At 34.2% G+C, this 15754-nt stretch overlaps 2 protein-coding genes across 2 annotated transcripts; both read left to right on the forward strand.

Moving 5' to 3' along the window:
• Positions 1 to 427: 427 nt before the first annotated feature.
• LOC136206318 (transcription termination factor MTERF4, chloroplastic) lies at positions 428 to 5574 on the forward strand. Its single transcript, XM_065997335.1, has 2 exons — positions 428 to 663; positions 3639 to 5574. The coding sequence occupies exon 2, from the start codon at positions 3923 to 3925 to the stop codon at positions 5468 to 5470; it is 1548 nt and encodes a 515-aa protein (XP_065853407.1). The 5' UTR covers positions 428 to 663; positions 3639 to 3922; the 3' UTR covers positions 5471 to 5574.
• Positions 5575 to 10255: 4681 nt separating this feature from the next.
• Positions 10256 to 11165, forward strand: LOC136207494 (uncharacterized). Its single transcript, XM_065998744.1, has one exon. It carries the CDS (start codon positions 10379 to 10381, stop codon positions 10811 to 10813), a length of 435 nt encoding a protein of 144 aa, XP_065854816.1. The 5' UTR covers positions 10256 to 10378; the 3' UTR covers positions 10814 to 11165.
• Positions 11166 to 15754: the final 4589 nt, after the last annotated feature.

A 15754-nucleotide genomic window follows, 5' to 3' on the forward strand; every position in this document is an offset into this window, starting at 1 on the left:
ATAGAGGGAACGGTAAGGGTAGAAACACCTAACACCCCCTCATGGCCTGCCGCCGCCAAGTGATCTCCCGAAAAATGTGGCTGAACTCAAGGATATCAAATGAGGGGCTAAGCCTCTTAATAGCTTTAATAAGGTTGCGGCTACGAAGACTCATGGCATGACTACCCAAAATCATATTGATGGCCTCCAAATTATCTGACTCCACAGAAAGTCTCTTAACACTCAGCCTAATCGCCAGTTGGATCCCAGAGAGAACGCCCCAGAGCTCCCGCATCCCTTTTTAATTCATATTATAATGCAAGTATAAAAAAAAAAAATAGTAATAAAAATATATTATTGAAAATAATTTTGAAGTGAATAATTTTTTTTTTTTTATAAAAAAGTGAATAATTAATAGAATAAAAAAATATACATAAAGAAACTCGCACCGGCGCTAGTCGTTGCTCTGCCCTAGCCACCTTCAACGTCGTTTAGCCTCGTCTCGTCTTCTTTATCCGAGTGGTCGAGCGCCTCCTTCACCGCTGTTTTCTCTCTTTTCCCGCTTTCCATTCTCTTCGGTTCTCTCATATCCATCTCTCTGTGGGTTTGACGCCGTTTAACCGCCCTTTGGAACTAATCGGTGCTTATCTGCTCTGTTCTTCGTCAATCACAGCTCCAGTCAAGGTATTTCTTGCCATTGGCATTCTAGTTCGTCTTTGAACTTTCTCATTTCTCTCTGTACTTAGGTTAACTGTAGCAATTGATTGTAATCATTGAAGTAATTGATTTTTATGTCTATAGTTACAGGTGCTTAATTTACTAAAGCAGAACATATAGGTATAAAAACTGCTGTTCAAATTCGAAGCCATGCTTTCAAAAATCCGCAACTCTGTAGTTTATTTAATTATCTTGTTTTGTGGATTTATGGTTGTAGGAGAAGCTTTTTTGAAATAAAAATAGAATTAGAGGCTTCATTAGGGAAGAAGCTGAAAAATGATGCTTACTGAGATTGAGATGGTTATAAAAAAGTATTCCTAGTTTATTGTTTACTGAAATATGTTACATGTTACTTGATCAGTTGTTGTTAGCTAATGAAAGGTAGATGTTTCATGCTTGATTCATGTACTTGGGATTTGTTAGATTGTATTTGGTGTCAATTTTTGCTATTCTGTAATCAACCTTTTGTTTTGTTTCCCTCTGTACTTAGAGGAAAGAAAAAGGTTGCTGAAAATGCAACACAGACAAGCTTTACTTCTGTATAACTTAATAACTGTAGATGGGCTTGGATCGGGTAACCTGTTACTTTATGTAAGAGAGAAATAAGAAGGGTAATAAGATGGACTTCTGTTTGTTCACGTTTATTTGTGAACAAAATTTGCACAAATGAACTAAGTATCCTTAACAACAATTTTTAAGCCGTGCCTTTGTTTTCTTAATTGATTGTCTTTACCTGTATTTTACTAGGAGAGAAAGGGATAGTTGCAAAACATGTTGCACGGACACGGAAATGGATATGGACACGGAATGTACACCGGAAATGTTATTTCTAAAACATAACCTCGATAAAATAGCCTTCAAACAAAAACAGACATGACACGGACACGAAATGCAGAAACAACTACTAAATAGAAGTGTCTGTGCAACATAGGTTGCAAATTTTGTATTTGGTGAGGGACTGATTCTATATATATATATATATATATATTCTTTTTAAATCTGCATCAGTGGGCATCTGAGTGAATAGTATTTAACATCAATGCAAACTTGCTATCACAATTAGTCCAGTTCTGAAAATATTAGTTAAGATTCCAAATAATGTAATAATCTTTGCTAGTCCAAAAAATCATTATACGTCAAGGGGTCTGATAAAGCATTAAAAAAAAAAAAACATAACGTCTGGTTTCATTTTTATTTATATCTAAACAAACAAAATAGCGAAACATTTTAGTTCCTCTTATTAGATAAGAAGTTAACCATGTAATGATTTACCGATAATTAGCACAACTTTTTAGCTCTTGTTAGCCTGTCATTAGATTATTGCTTTTTTAGATAGCTGTCTCAAGTGAATGTGAAAGTTGAGATGATATATAGTTGCTTTATCAGATTCTTATCTCTTTTAATTAATGTAGAAATTAATCTTTCGAACTCCATCTTTGAGGAATTGTTTGTTAGCATTGTTTAACCAATACTTGGGTGTGTGTTGATTTTATTTTTATTTGTGTGAATTTCAGTATTGATTATGAATTGAAGATCTCTAACTGAAACCATTTCGAATGTTTATTTCTTGGTTCTGTATCATATTTCAGTCTGCTGATTTGAACCCTAGTATGAGGAATAGTAATTAAATGCAACTTGAGAGTTGAGCCAATTAAACTTAATGTTAATCACTGTTAAGGCATTGTGCTATAAAGTCTGATCCTAGTTTGGATAGATGGAAGATCTTATATTTGGTTGAGCTGTGGTTCTATGATTAGAGTTGCTTTGCATCTAATTACAGATAGATCAGACTTTGAATCTTGTTCGTGGTAGTGGCCATGTCAGTTGTCAACAGCTATGTTACATGGACTCGGATACAAGTGTCCGACACGGGTGCGGATCCGAGTATCCGGTACGGCAAGTTGAAAATTTTTGGACACGGGGACTCTGTCCTAAATTTGGACACGGGTACGGGGATACGGGAATAATTTATATATATATATATATATATATATATATATATATATATATATAAATTCCAAAAAAACCAAAACATCCATTAACTGATTAATTAAAATGGTTTATTTGAGAGTTGGAGAAGTGCATAGTTTGTTTATGCAGAAGGTTTTTTATATTAGAGAAAGGAAGAAAGAAGCAAATAATTAAGGATAGCATAGGATGGTAGGCATAGATGGGAGATGAAGAGTCTGAGAAGAAAAGACGCGGGATATTCTGGCGAAACCTTTTGGATTTAGGGATCTTTTTTAGTTTAATTTGCTGCAGGAGGCGGTGTATTTCTTCTCATTAGTTCTGCACTCAAAAACTATGTCTTTTTGGAGTGCAGAACTAATTATAAAAAAAAAGCTCAAATTAATCAATTTGGGCCCAATTTTTATTTTTTAAAATGGTGCCCAGCCCATTAGGGCTGGGCACATTCTTCTTCGTTGAGATCTCATACAGCCGCAGACCTTGAACTTCAACGGCGGCGCACATCTTCTACATACAGCGGTGGGCCTGCAGCAGAGCTTCGAAGCTTGCCGTATCCGAGAGGTTACTCACGAATCCGACACGGATTTTGTACCCGGATCCGTGTCGTGTCGTGTCGACACCGGTACGTCGCCAGTTTCAACGAGTCCATGTAACATAGGTCAACAGATTGGTGGGTATAAGAATTATCATGGATTTGTGTAGTCACTAAATTGAATGGTAGTATATGATTTATCATGAATTATTGTCAACAGATCTTATATATTATTTCAGCTTAATCGATTTGAAACCAAACGAAACTGAGCAATTCGAGTCAGACGTTCAGTTATATTAAAGTTTTCTCTTTTTATTTGGTTCTGCCTAAATTACTTTAATAGTTTGATATTCGGTTATTTCTGTTCGGTTCAGTTTTGAATTATATTTCTGTACTTTTTTTGTGCTTGGAAATTGATAATCATAATGGTTTTGGTTTATAGGTACACAATTTATATCCTATGGACAACGAGGGTAATTTTGATCCATTAGCGTTTTGCTTATATTAGCCAAACTTCTCTGGTTTTCACATTCACAAGCCAACAAAGGCGTTTATCGCAACAACAAACACCCAGTCAAGGAATACTTTCTGCAAGAATTAGGTGAACTCGTTTCTTCTTCTTCTTCGCTTTTCAGTTGGCTACAAAAGAGAAAGCAACCTCATATTCTTGCTTTCTTTAACTTCTCTTTAGTAATTCTCATTCATTTGAGCTCCATTTCTGATAATATGAGCTTATCCTTGCTTAGAAGAAGACAAGCATTAATCTTTTATTCCAACCTTGATGCTCTTCAAATATTCTACACAAAACCTAATTCAGTATCATCTGTATTTAAAACCGTACAAAACCCATGTTCTCGAAGCCCTCAATTAGATAACTCTTTTAGGGTTTTACAGCCATGTGCTTTGTTTTCAACACAGTCCTCTAAGTACCCTGAATATGAGATGCCTTCGGTCACTTGGGGCGTGGTCCAAGGCAAGAGAGAAAAGCTCGTTAATCGTGTTATAATATGTGATTACCTGAAAAGTTTGGGGATAATTCCTGATGAATTAGAAGATCTAGAACTTCCGTCAACTGTGGAGGTGATGAGGGGTCGTGTTGAATTTTTGCAGAAGTTGGGATTAACCATTGATGATATAAACGAGTATCCCTTAATGTTAGGATGTAGCGTCCGGAAAAATATCATACCTGTGTTGGGTTACTTGGAAAAGATTGGTATCAGTAGGCCTAAACTTGGTGAGTTTATTAAGAGTTATCCGCAAGTGCTGCATGCTAGTGTTGTTGTTGAGCTTATGCCGGTTATTAAGTTTCTTCGCGGACTAGATGTGGAGAAACAGGATATGGGATATGTTCTTCAAAAGTATCCTCAGCTTCTTGGGTTTAAGCCTGAAGGTACAATAAGTACTTCTGTGGGTTATCTTGTAAGCATCGGTGTAAATCCTCGAGATATAGGGCCGATGGTGACGCAATTCCCGTTCTTACTGGGGATGAGAGTTGGCACTATGATTAAGCCACTTATTGATTATTTGCTTTCTTTGGGTTTGCCAAAGCTAATAGTGGCTAGGATGCTGGAGAAACGGCCATATATACTCGGATACGATCTCGAAGAGACTGTTAAGCCAAATGTGGATTGTTTAACTAGTTTCGGAATTACGAAGAAAAGTCTTCCTTCAGTTATAGCACAGTATCCGCAAATTATCGGGTTACCTTTAAAAGCTAAACTATCTTCTCAACAGTATTTCTTCAACCTGAAGCTCAAGATCGATCCTGAAGGGTTTGCGCAGGTAATAGAACACATGCCACAGATTGTTAGCCTAAACCAACACGTGATCATGAAACCCATCTCGTTCCTTTTAGCACGAGGAATCCCATCGGAGGATGTAGCGAAGATGGTTGTTAAATGTCCGCAGTTAGTTGCATTGCCCGTTCTGCTCATGAAAAACAGCTATTACTTCTATAAAACCGAGATGGGTAGACCGTTGAAAGAGCTTGTGGATTTCCCGGAATACTTTACGTACAGTCTGGAGTCACGAATCAAGCCTAGGTACCAGAGGTTACAGAGTAAGGGAATCAGGTGTTCATTGAACTGGTTCCTGAATTGTAGCGATCAGAGATTTGAGGAGAGACTGGAAGGTGATTGTATCGAACCTGAGCGTGTTGGTCCATCGTTCTTTTTGGGCGGGAAGTTAGAATTACCCGGGTTTGAGGTTATTTCAGATGAGGAGGATGAGAGTGATGGTGAGGAAGTACTTTATAGGCGGACTGTTTCGCTTTAATAATTTGTAGTTTAGATATTTTCTATGAAAATTTGAAATATTTTGACCCGTTACGTCTATATATTAAGGTATAAAGGCTTGTTTGTGAATGGATTATTGACTAATTTAAACAAGCAGATAATCAATTGTAGTATTTTATACCATGTCACACATATTTAGTACAAGGTTGTAAAAAATGATAGGCGCAAGTCGGACTGACATGACTTTAGAGGGTTAATTGGGGTTGGGGATTAGTTGAAGAATAATTGAATTTGTATGTTTATATTTTTTATTTGTAAATCAATAAAATTGTTATATAAATTAAATTAAACTATGAATTATAATATTTAAAAATATGTATATTTGTAATATATATTTTTGAAAATACGTAAATATTGATATTTTAATAACAATATCATTGAAATAACTCAAATAAATAAAAATACGGTAAGGTTTCTAACCTTTTTCTCAGTGAACTGTTTAGTCCTTCCGTCTATTTGTTAGATTTTTTACCGTTTATAAATTTGGAAATGACTAAATTACCCTTTACTATTTATCAGTCAAAAGCAATTCACACATTTATGTCTTTCTCTCACAACTCGCGCTCACAAAAAAAATGGAGAAATTATTGAATCCCTAATCCATAATCGAATCACTCATGCTCACTCTTCTTGTTTGAATTGAAGGTAGAAATCGACTCAATTCTCTCTCGCTTACTCTTCCTGTTAGAATTAAAGGCGGAAATCCTCTTACTTTCAATGGTGAGTTTAATTTCCTCCATATTCTCAACTCATGTTTACTGCCAACTGCTTCAGTGATGACGAAAAATGTTTCTGCTAATCCAAATTGACTAACAAAATCTTCATAAGAGTCTAATGGCAGTGACTAAACAGTTCACCGAGAAAAACGCTAGGGACTAAACAGTTCATCGAGAAAAAGATTAGGAACCTTACCGTATGTTTTTGAAAATACAAGGACTAAACAGTATGTTTTGTCAAAATATAGGGACTAATAAATTAATTACCCAAATATATATTCACGAATAATATAATTCACTATAAGTCTTAAATCATATCATTAAAATAATTGGATGACGCAATTAAATTAAAATTAATATTAAAAAATAATAAATATAATTCACGAATAACTATGTAATAAATAATAATAATAATAATAATGCTTTTGTTAATAGTCGTTTAGGCAACGAATATGCAGAGTCTAAGAGGTTAAAAATCATCTAAGAGTTAAAAAAAAAAACGTAAGAAGGATTATTCGGAAAAAATCGGGATGGATTTTGGATTTTGAGTGTTTAAATGATCCAAACAGTCTTGGTTTTGAATATTAAGTGTCTTTGTTGTCTCTTTTGTGAATGTCTTTTTTTTTATTATTATTGTAAACAATAAACTATTAGGATTTCGTCATTAAATAATTTTTTGAGAAATATTTTGGAAAGAAAATAAGTTAATACCTACAATAGTTTGAACTAGATATGTTAATGGGCTTGATCACTAGGCCCATGTCCAATCAGTTAGACTTTGATAATAATAAAAAAATGTCAAATACTCGTATTAGGAAACTTAATTTTTAATATATCATTATTTTTTATATATTATAATTTTATACTATAATTTAAAAATTCTAAACTCCAATTCATAAATTATAAATCCTAAAAAATATATTTTAGACTCCTAATTTATAAATTCTAATTCTTAAAATATATTAAAAAGTACTGATTTCATTAGTTTAATATAATTCAAAATAATATAATTGTAGATAGATTTTCAAAAGTAAATTTATCTCTTAAAAAAATATGGATGTCTAAGCCATGTCTAATTGGTCAGGCTCGGCTTGGATACGAAAAATTAATATTTGATCTGATTCAGTCTAGGCTTGTCTTTTTTTTTTTTTTTTTTTTTGATAAACTAGACTTGTCTATTTTGAGATTGAGTTTGAGATTTATAAAATAGAACCGGTCTCCCTATTAATATTATTAATTAAATTTATATATTAAGGTAAAGTAAAAAAAAACGTAATTTCGTAGTTTAAAAACTTATAATATAAGCGGGTAAGTTGTACAATTCGTAAATTCCGAACAACAACAATAAAGCCTTATTCCCGAAATGATTCGGGGTAATTCGTAATTCCGAAATCCTATAAAAAATTATTGTTGTGACTTTTAACAATTTAGAGCAATTGAAGAGACCAACTTTATAAAATACCTCATATATAAGGTTTTATTTTACAAATTAACTAAACCATAAGTATTTTTTTGATTGAAAATTTGACTTTTATATCCATCAACTACAAACTGCACAAATCTTAAACCATATTTACAAGCTTTTTAAATCATTGGACCGCGTTTATAAATCAAGCAAACCACAAGTTTTTTTTTTGCGTGTATTTTACCTTATATATTGAATATTTGTTTTTAATTATAAATTTTAATTTTTATTAGAAAAAAGTAGGGTAAAGTTCAAATAAAACCCATGTGGTTTCACTAATTTTCAGATAAAGGACTGTGGTTTACTTTTTATCAAAACCAGGACTGAGGTTTTCAACTTTAGCAAAATAAGGACTTTTTCGATTGATACTATTAAAATCACCATTAACAACTTCAAAAATGAAATATTTTAAGAACTACTAATATTCTAAGCAACTTTAATTCTTCAACTTTTTTATTTCGAGATTAATTAGATGGTGTTTGGTAAAGAGAGAGAAAGTTAATGTTTAGAGAGAGAAAGTTCCAAAAAAGATTATTTTCTAAAATCGAAAATGTAGTTCCATAGAAAATATGACATTGAACAACTTTAATTCTTGAAAATTTTCATTTTCAGGTCGTTAAAGATAGTTTTAATAGCATTAGTAAAAGTGTGAAACCTCAGTCCTCGTTTTGACAAAAAGTAAACCACAGTCCTTTATCTGAAAATTAGTGAAACCATAGGGGTTTTATTTGAACTTTCTCCAAAAAAGTATATAAAAATAAATTTTGTAGTTTGACTGACTTACAAATATAGTTCTGTAGTTTCAAACTTGACAAAAAAAAAATCATATGGTTTATGCGGTTAACAAAAAGATGACCAATGGCTTTTAGACGTCTATTTTCGATTATATGGAAAAACATCTAAAAATAAATAAGTAGCGGTAATTTAAGCTTCAGCCCTACTTTAGGTTAGCTTATTCGGGTTAAGATTTATGGTTCTGTTTTTAAGTTTAACTCCAACTCGATTTAAGTTCAACTAAATTATTAAGGGATAATGTGTAAAAATACCCCTAACATTTACAGTCAAAAGTAATTTTATCTTTAACGTTAAAAATTTATGATTCTATTTTTAAGTTTAACTCCAACTCGATTCAAGTTCACCTAAATTAATAAGGGATAATGTGCAAAAATACCCATAACGTTTACAGTCAAAAGTAATTTTATCCTTAACATCTAAAATTGTGTAATTTTACTCTTAATATTGTCAAGTTGGGTCAATTTGAAAAATAATTCATCAAACTGTCTTCTCAATCATGAATTATGTCATCTACACTTCACATGTGAGTCATTTTATTACGCATTAGTAACAAATAATAAACATATAATATAATTAGACGTGAAAAAAATTAATTTTTTAAAATATGTTGTCTATTGTACGAGTTGGACAAAAAAATCAAAATATTTCACCGAATTTATAAATATTAATCTTCAATTCTATTATTAAATCATAGAAAATATGAAAAAAAATTTGTAAACAAATTGATGTGCAATTGATGCAGAATACGGAACAAAATATCTGTGTTTTATAATAATGTCCGAAATTGACCCAACTTGCAAATTACTCTTGACTGCCGACATCAGAGATAAAATTGCACAATTTTAGATGTTTGAGGTAAAATTACACATTGTTGTAAACATTAAAGGTATTTTTTCACAGACCTGCAAAACTGCTCCCAATCTTCCTCTCCAATCTTCTCTGTTTTCCACCATTCTTTTTTCATTTTTTGTCCAAATTTCATCATCTGTTGAGTTTCAAATTGTCCTCTTTTAAAGATCTACTTTGAGTAGGAAGAAGGAAGGAAGTTTGTCTTCCTTCTTCCTACCACACCGGATTAGATTTTATGTGTTTTACTTTATTGTTTTTTTCTTTTTAATCAGTTTTCATATATTTTATTGGATCTCTTCATCCGTTTGAATTGTATATGCTCTCTGTTATTCTTTCATTTATATCATTTTCGAATTTAGCAAGTGCGAAAACGGTTTATCTTGTACGTGGATCAATATATCTACGTGGTTGCATCAAAAGAAATGACTCAGATCCGAATGTTCGGAATGACCTAAATTCTGAAGATTGGATTGCATTTACTTTTCTGCAGATTTCGATTTACGATAAATATATGTTTTATTGTTGTTTTGTGTTTTTTTATGCCTTTATGGCCTTTTTTGCTTTCTGTAGCCGTTTTAGTCTCTTTGTAGATCTTGTAAGAATTGATTTCTTACTTTTGTTTTCTTGTTGTGTTTTTATCTAATGAAGTTATAAGCATTTTCATAAAAAAAAAAAGGTATGTTTTCGCTTTATCCCAATTAATTAACAACAAACTAGATGAGTTTAAATCAAACACTTATAAACAAAAACCCGTTGAACCAAACTCGAACCCGACCAATTCAACCCGTTAGACCAAACTCGAACCCAACCCGACCCAATTCAACCATGAACAATATAATTTGAAAAAGACACCTTCAAAAATTTAGTCCAAACAAAGCAAATGTGTGAATAGAAAAAAGTGGAACCCATCAATAATGAAAACCCTCACAAGAAAAAGAATAAAACAGCCTGTGTTATAGCTGTGAACACTCCATTTCACCTCTTCTCTCTTTCTCTCCCCCCTTTTATTTTCTCCATCTCCATTTCTTCTTCTCCACTCTCAATTTCTTCCCCCAATTCCACCATGAAGAGATCTTCCTCATCTCTAATTCCAGTCTCACAAGATCAACAACAGCAGCAACAACAAGGAATTCGGAGAAGGCTCTCTTCACTCTCGCTAAAACTCCAGCCGATAGCTTCGTCTTCAACATACTCATGGGCGTTTCAGAGATCCAAATCGGTGTCGTCAATGGGAGAATACGCAGGTACTTCTCTCAGAAAATGGTGGGACTGGAGCTGGTCTTGGATACTTTCTAGAAAACCTATCTTCGCTCAAGATCTGGAGTTGAATGAAGAAGAAACTAAAATTATCGGTTCGAATAATCGCGGAAGTTGGAGACATGTTCTTCTCAAAGTCAGATCTGAGTTAAAGAAGATTGTTAGATCTGATAATAAAGTCGGTTTGCCGCAAACTTACAGGTATAATTCTTTCAATTATAACAAGAATTTTCAAGGATGAATTCAGTATTTGTTCATAGATATCGGAATCGAAAACGATAACGGATACCAAATGTTGCTTATATGCAATATAGTTGTTCATGATGTTGCAATTTGTAGGATTCTTTACTGTAATTCAATATTTGTTCATCGGAAATTTAAAAACGGAAACGGATGTGAAAAATGTTGCTTAAATGCAACAAAATTGTTCATGATGTTGCAATTATAGGATTCTTTATTGTAATGGGATTATTTTTTTGTATTTGTATTTTTTTGGAAATTTTCCAATGTTTGTCCATTATTAAATGTAATTATAATGTATTAGAACATGTATTAGAATTTGTTGCTATTAATATGTATTATTATTTGTGACCTGTGAGTTTGTGAAGAGTATAAGAAATATTCTGATTAATTAATTATTGGTTGGTTCATCAACAATGATCATGTATTATATAGTATTATATATTATAGTATGTATGATCATGTATATATTATAGTATTATGGTAGAATAAAGTACAAAAATATGTCATTGGAAACTTTTTTTTTTTTTTTTTGAAATGATGTCATTGGAAACTTTATAAACTCCAAAATGAAATATGTTAAAGGGGTCATTGGTTGTTTTTTTTTTTTTTTTGTCAATACGATTATTAAATTTCAAAACATAATAAAAAACGACTGTTAAGAATTTTAAACTATTTCATTCAATTTTACTCTTTCTAAAATTATAGTTATTAAATTTCACTTAACGTCTTAAAATGATTGTTGATGATATATATTCTAAGAATAGATGATATTTTAAGTAATTTTAATTATTCATATTTTTCGTTTTGAGATCATAAAGGTATTGTTTGGTCCGCAGAGACAAGTTTTGGAAAAAAAAAAGTTGAATGATAAATATAGTTATAAACAAATTTAATTCTTAAACATTTTCATTTTGGATCGTCATCGATCATTTTGACGTGTAAATTGAAGTTTAGTGGCCATATATAAAAATTGAGTGATTTTTATGTTACTTTTTAAGTTTACGTTTAAATTTTGGATCGTTAACGGTCATTTTGAGGCGTTGGTCAAAATTTAGTGGCCATAATATTATAAAACGTAAAATTGAGTGACTTTTATATTAGGCTTTGAAGTTTAGTGGCCATACCGTGAAAATGAGTAAAATTCCATGGCCATGCGTGTAATTTACCCCTCAATAGGGTTGTAATCTACCCGAGTTGAGCTTTCAATTTCTCAAACTCGGTTTGTCAGAAAATTAACGAGATCGAGCTCTACATTCTATTCGTGAACTGCTCATGAGTTGTTTACGAGGTTGTTCGCGAGCAGCTCGTTATTTTAGTTCAAAAACTTCCCTTGCGAATAACTCATTAATTATATTGATTTGAAATTAATTTAACACAAAATTACATAATTTTAAAACCTACAAACCAAATTTTACACACGAACCAAGCTTATTTACGAGAGCGTTCATGAATATTATAATCGAATTTATTCATGAACCTATGATCGAGTCTGCTCGCGAGCTTTCTAGCCGAGCCGAATACCGAACAACTCATGAACAACTCGGTCCATTTATAACCCCACCCCTCAATAAAATATTTTGATAAATTTAAAGTCTAAAATTATGCCTTATTATAAAATAAGGATTGAATTCTTACTCAAAGTTTTGTTATAAATGATAATAAATAAACCCAATTAGTAAAAAGATGAATGTTTGATGAAAATGCAATTTGAAGCTATTGATGAGACCATTTCAACAAATTATAGATGGATTGTCATTACAATCAATGAATTAATTAATTAGTCTTTGTAACTTTGTTAGACAGCAATTAATTCCCCATTATTAATAGTTTAACTTTTAATTTTATTTTAAATAATACTCCATCCATTAGGAAATATATATTTTATAAATTAAGAAGTCATTAAATAATTTTTTTTGAAACAAAAAGAAATTTTTATTAATAAAAGTCATAATATATAACAAATAAAATCAGAAAGTTTTCCGATATTAAAGATTCTAATGGTGACTGGATTTATGAGGAAGAAGATATTCGTCGCCTTGCTCTTGAGTTCTATAAAAACCTCTTTAAAGAGGAAGTTGTGGATCTGGACAAAGCCCACTCTGGGGTCACCTTTCCTAGGCTGGAGGAGGAGGTAATTGTTGATGCCTTTCATCCTATTGACCAGAAAGAAATTGATCTTGCCTTCACCAGTATTGGAGCTACTAAAGCTCCAGGGATCGATGGTATCCCTGCTAGTTTCTACCATAAACATTGGGACTCGGTGAAGGAAGGTGTCTATAATTCAAGAAGTTGTGAATAAGGGGAGTCTCCATCCTGTGTCCATTAACAGATTTTGCCCTCCTATTTCCCACTTGTTCTTCGCTGACGATGTGATGATCTTTGTGGAAGGGAATGAGGAGCAAATTGGTGTGGTCATGAATATCCTGGAGTGCTTTTGCGTTGCTTCTGGCCAGAAGATCAATGTCCACAAGTCCCGGATGCTTTGCTCTAAGAACATGGATAGAAGCCTCTGTAATAAGCTTAGCGATCTTTCGAGTATCCCTCTTACCCAATCCTTGGAAAAGTATCTTGGGATCCCCCTTCATAGTGACAGAGTTTCCAAAGCCTCCTTTAAGGAGACTCTGGACAAAACTAATGGGTTGTGTGCTAGTTGGAAGGCCAATTCTCTTTCCTTGGCTGGCCGTCTAACCTTAATTCAGTCTGTCAACTGCGCAGCTCCCAATCATATCATGCAAGCATGTAAGTTGCCTGAGCCGGTTCTCAATGAGCTTGATAAAATCAACCGGCGTTTTCTTTGGGGTGAGTCTAGAGAGGGTAGGAAGATTCACCTAGTCCCTTGCAAGGAGGTCTGCCAGCCTAAAAGCAGGGGGATTCTTGGCATCAGACAAGCTAAAGATAACAATAAGGTTTTGTTGATGAAGCTCCTCTGGAGAATGTGGCAGAACCCTTCTTCTCTTTGGGTTCGATTGCTTTGTGGCAAGTATCGAAAGGACAAAATCTTTGGGGCCCTAAAGAGAGGATTGGCAATTGTTCTTTCCTTTGGAAAGGGCTCAGTGCTGTGTTTGCTGAGTTCTGCACGGGGGTTGGCCTGGAGGTGGGTAATGGTAAGTCCATAAGCTTCTGGTATGACACCTGGATCGGAGATAAACCTCTTATAGAGGTTTGCTGCTCTCCCCCGCCTAGCAATTTCCGCAACTGGAGGATTGCTGATGTTGTGGACTCTGATGGGGACTGGATTTGGTCTATGTTTGATTCCTTCTTGAGCCTTGATTCTCTCCTCAGAATCAGGGGAGTGAAGATTAGTAACCTTGAGGAGGACAAGGATAGGCATTGCTGGGCCCTGACAAAAAATGGAGCTTACTCTTGCAAGTCTGCCTTTGAAGCTTTTACTCTTGACAGATCCGACCCTCTTTCGGACACTTGAAAATCCATTTGGGCTCTGAAAATCCCTTACTGAATGAGGAGCTTCCTGTGGCTTGGAGTCAAGGACAGGTTGCTGACTAATTCGGATAGACATAGACGTCATTTGGCGGATTCAGGTGCTTACAGTAGATGCAGAGGCCAAGTTGAATCTTTGTGCCATGCCCTTAAAGACTGCCCTAAGAGTAAGGAGGTTTGGCAGAAAGTTCTTCCGCACCACATTCTCCCCTCCTTCATTGCCTATCCTGAGAATGACTGGTTCTCCAATGGGGTTAAAGGTAGGTTAATGGCTAGCATGGAGCAGGGAGACATTTTATTTGCTATTATCTGCCACCACCTTTGGAAGTGGAGAAACGAGGAGATCTTTGGTGAGAAGACCGTTTTTATTCAGAACTTACCCGAGTTCTTCTCTAAAAAGCTCCTTACCATTACGGGGAGCTTCAAATGGGACCCCCTTGCCAATTCTACCCAGAATAAAGAGGTTCAACTCGTTGGGTGGTGTAGGCCGAAGGATGGGGTGGTTAAGTTGAACACGGATGGCTCTTGTCTCAATAATGGAAAGATCGCGGCTGGAGGCGTGCTCAGGAACGCGGTAGGTGTCTGGTTGTCTGGATTCACCCATAACCTGGGTTTGGGCTCATCCTTTTCAATGGAACTTTGGGGTATTCTTTCTGGAGTCAAGCTTGCCAGAAATCTGGGTATTAAAAGGCTTGCTGTGGAGTCTGATAATATGGAGGCTATTAGTATGATCTCTAATAATCATGCTTTTTGTCTTAGTAGCCATAACCTTATCAAAGCAATAAGAAGTCTTGGCTCCTCCTTTGAGTCCTTAGAGTTCAGCCACATCTACAGAATTGCGGATCGCTTGGCGGCGGCTGGGCACGAGGGGATGTTAGGTGTTTCCACCCTTTTTGATCCTCCTATCTATCTTTCTTCTCTCCTTTTAGAGGATAGAGTTGGGGTTAGCTTTCCTAGACTGATCCCAGGTTAGCTTTTGTCTCGGTGTTGGTTTGTTTTCTTTCCTGTTTCTACCAAAAAAAAAAGAAAGTTTTCCGATATAGACTAGACAGTCCGAGTAAACTCATAGGCTACACTATTCACAACGAAATTGACACTAACGTCATTTAAAGAACTTAACAGAGATTTGCATTCTTCTAATATAAAACCATAAGCAGACCTAAAAGGTCATTCCCTAAGATTAACTACCGTAGCATCATCTGATTCAATCTCACATCTTTCTAAACCTTTATTTTTTAACCAACTTATCGCTTCCTTTATACCCACTGCTTCTTCATCTCTGACTCGATAGTTTTCTAGGAGAAGCTTAGAAAACGCACCACGAAACTGGCTTTTACTATTGTGAAGCACGACCTCAATTTTTTTTAACATTGTTCGTTGACTAATCTGACACAGAACAAGGCGCTTTGGCTAACATATTAGCAACATTGATTATAGACCGCTTGATAAAAGATACATTATTATTCTCAAGATCCAATAATGTGGATTTACAATCCGATAC

Source organism: Euphorbia lathyris, chromosome 9, assembly GCF_963576675.1.
Source record: "Euphorbia lathyris chromosome 9, ddEupLath1.1, whole genome shotgun sequence".
NCBI lineage: Eukaryota > Viridiplantae > Streptophyta > Magnoliopsida > Malpighiales > Euphorbiaceae > Euphorbia > Euphorbia lathyris.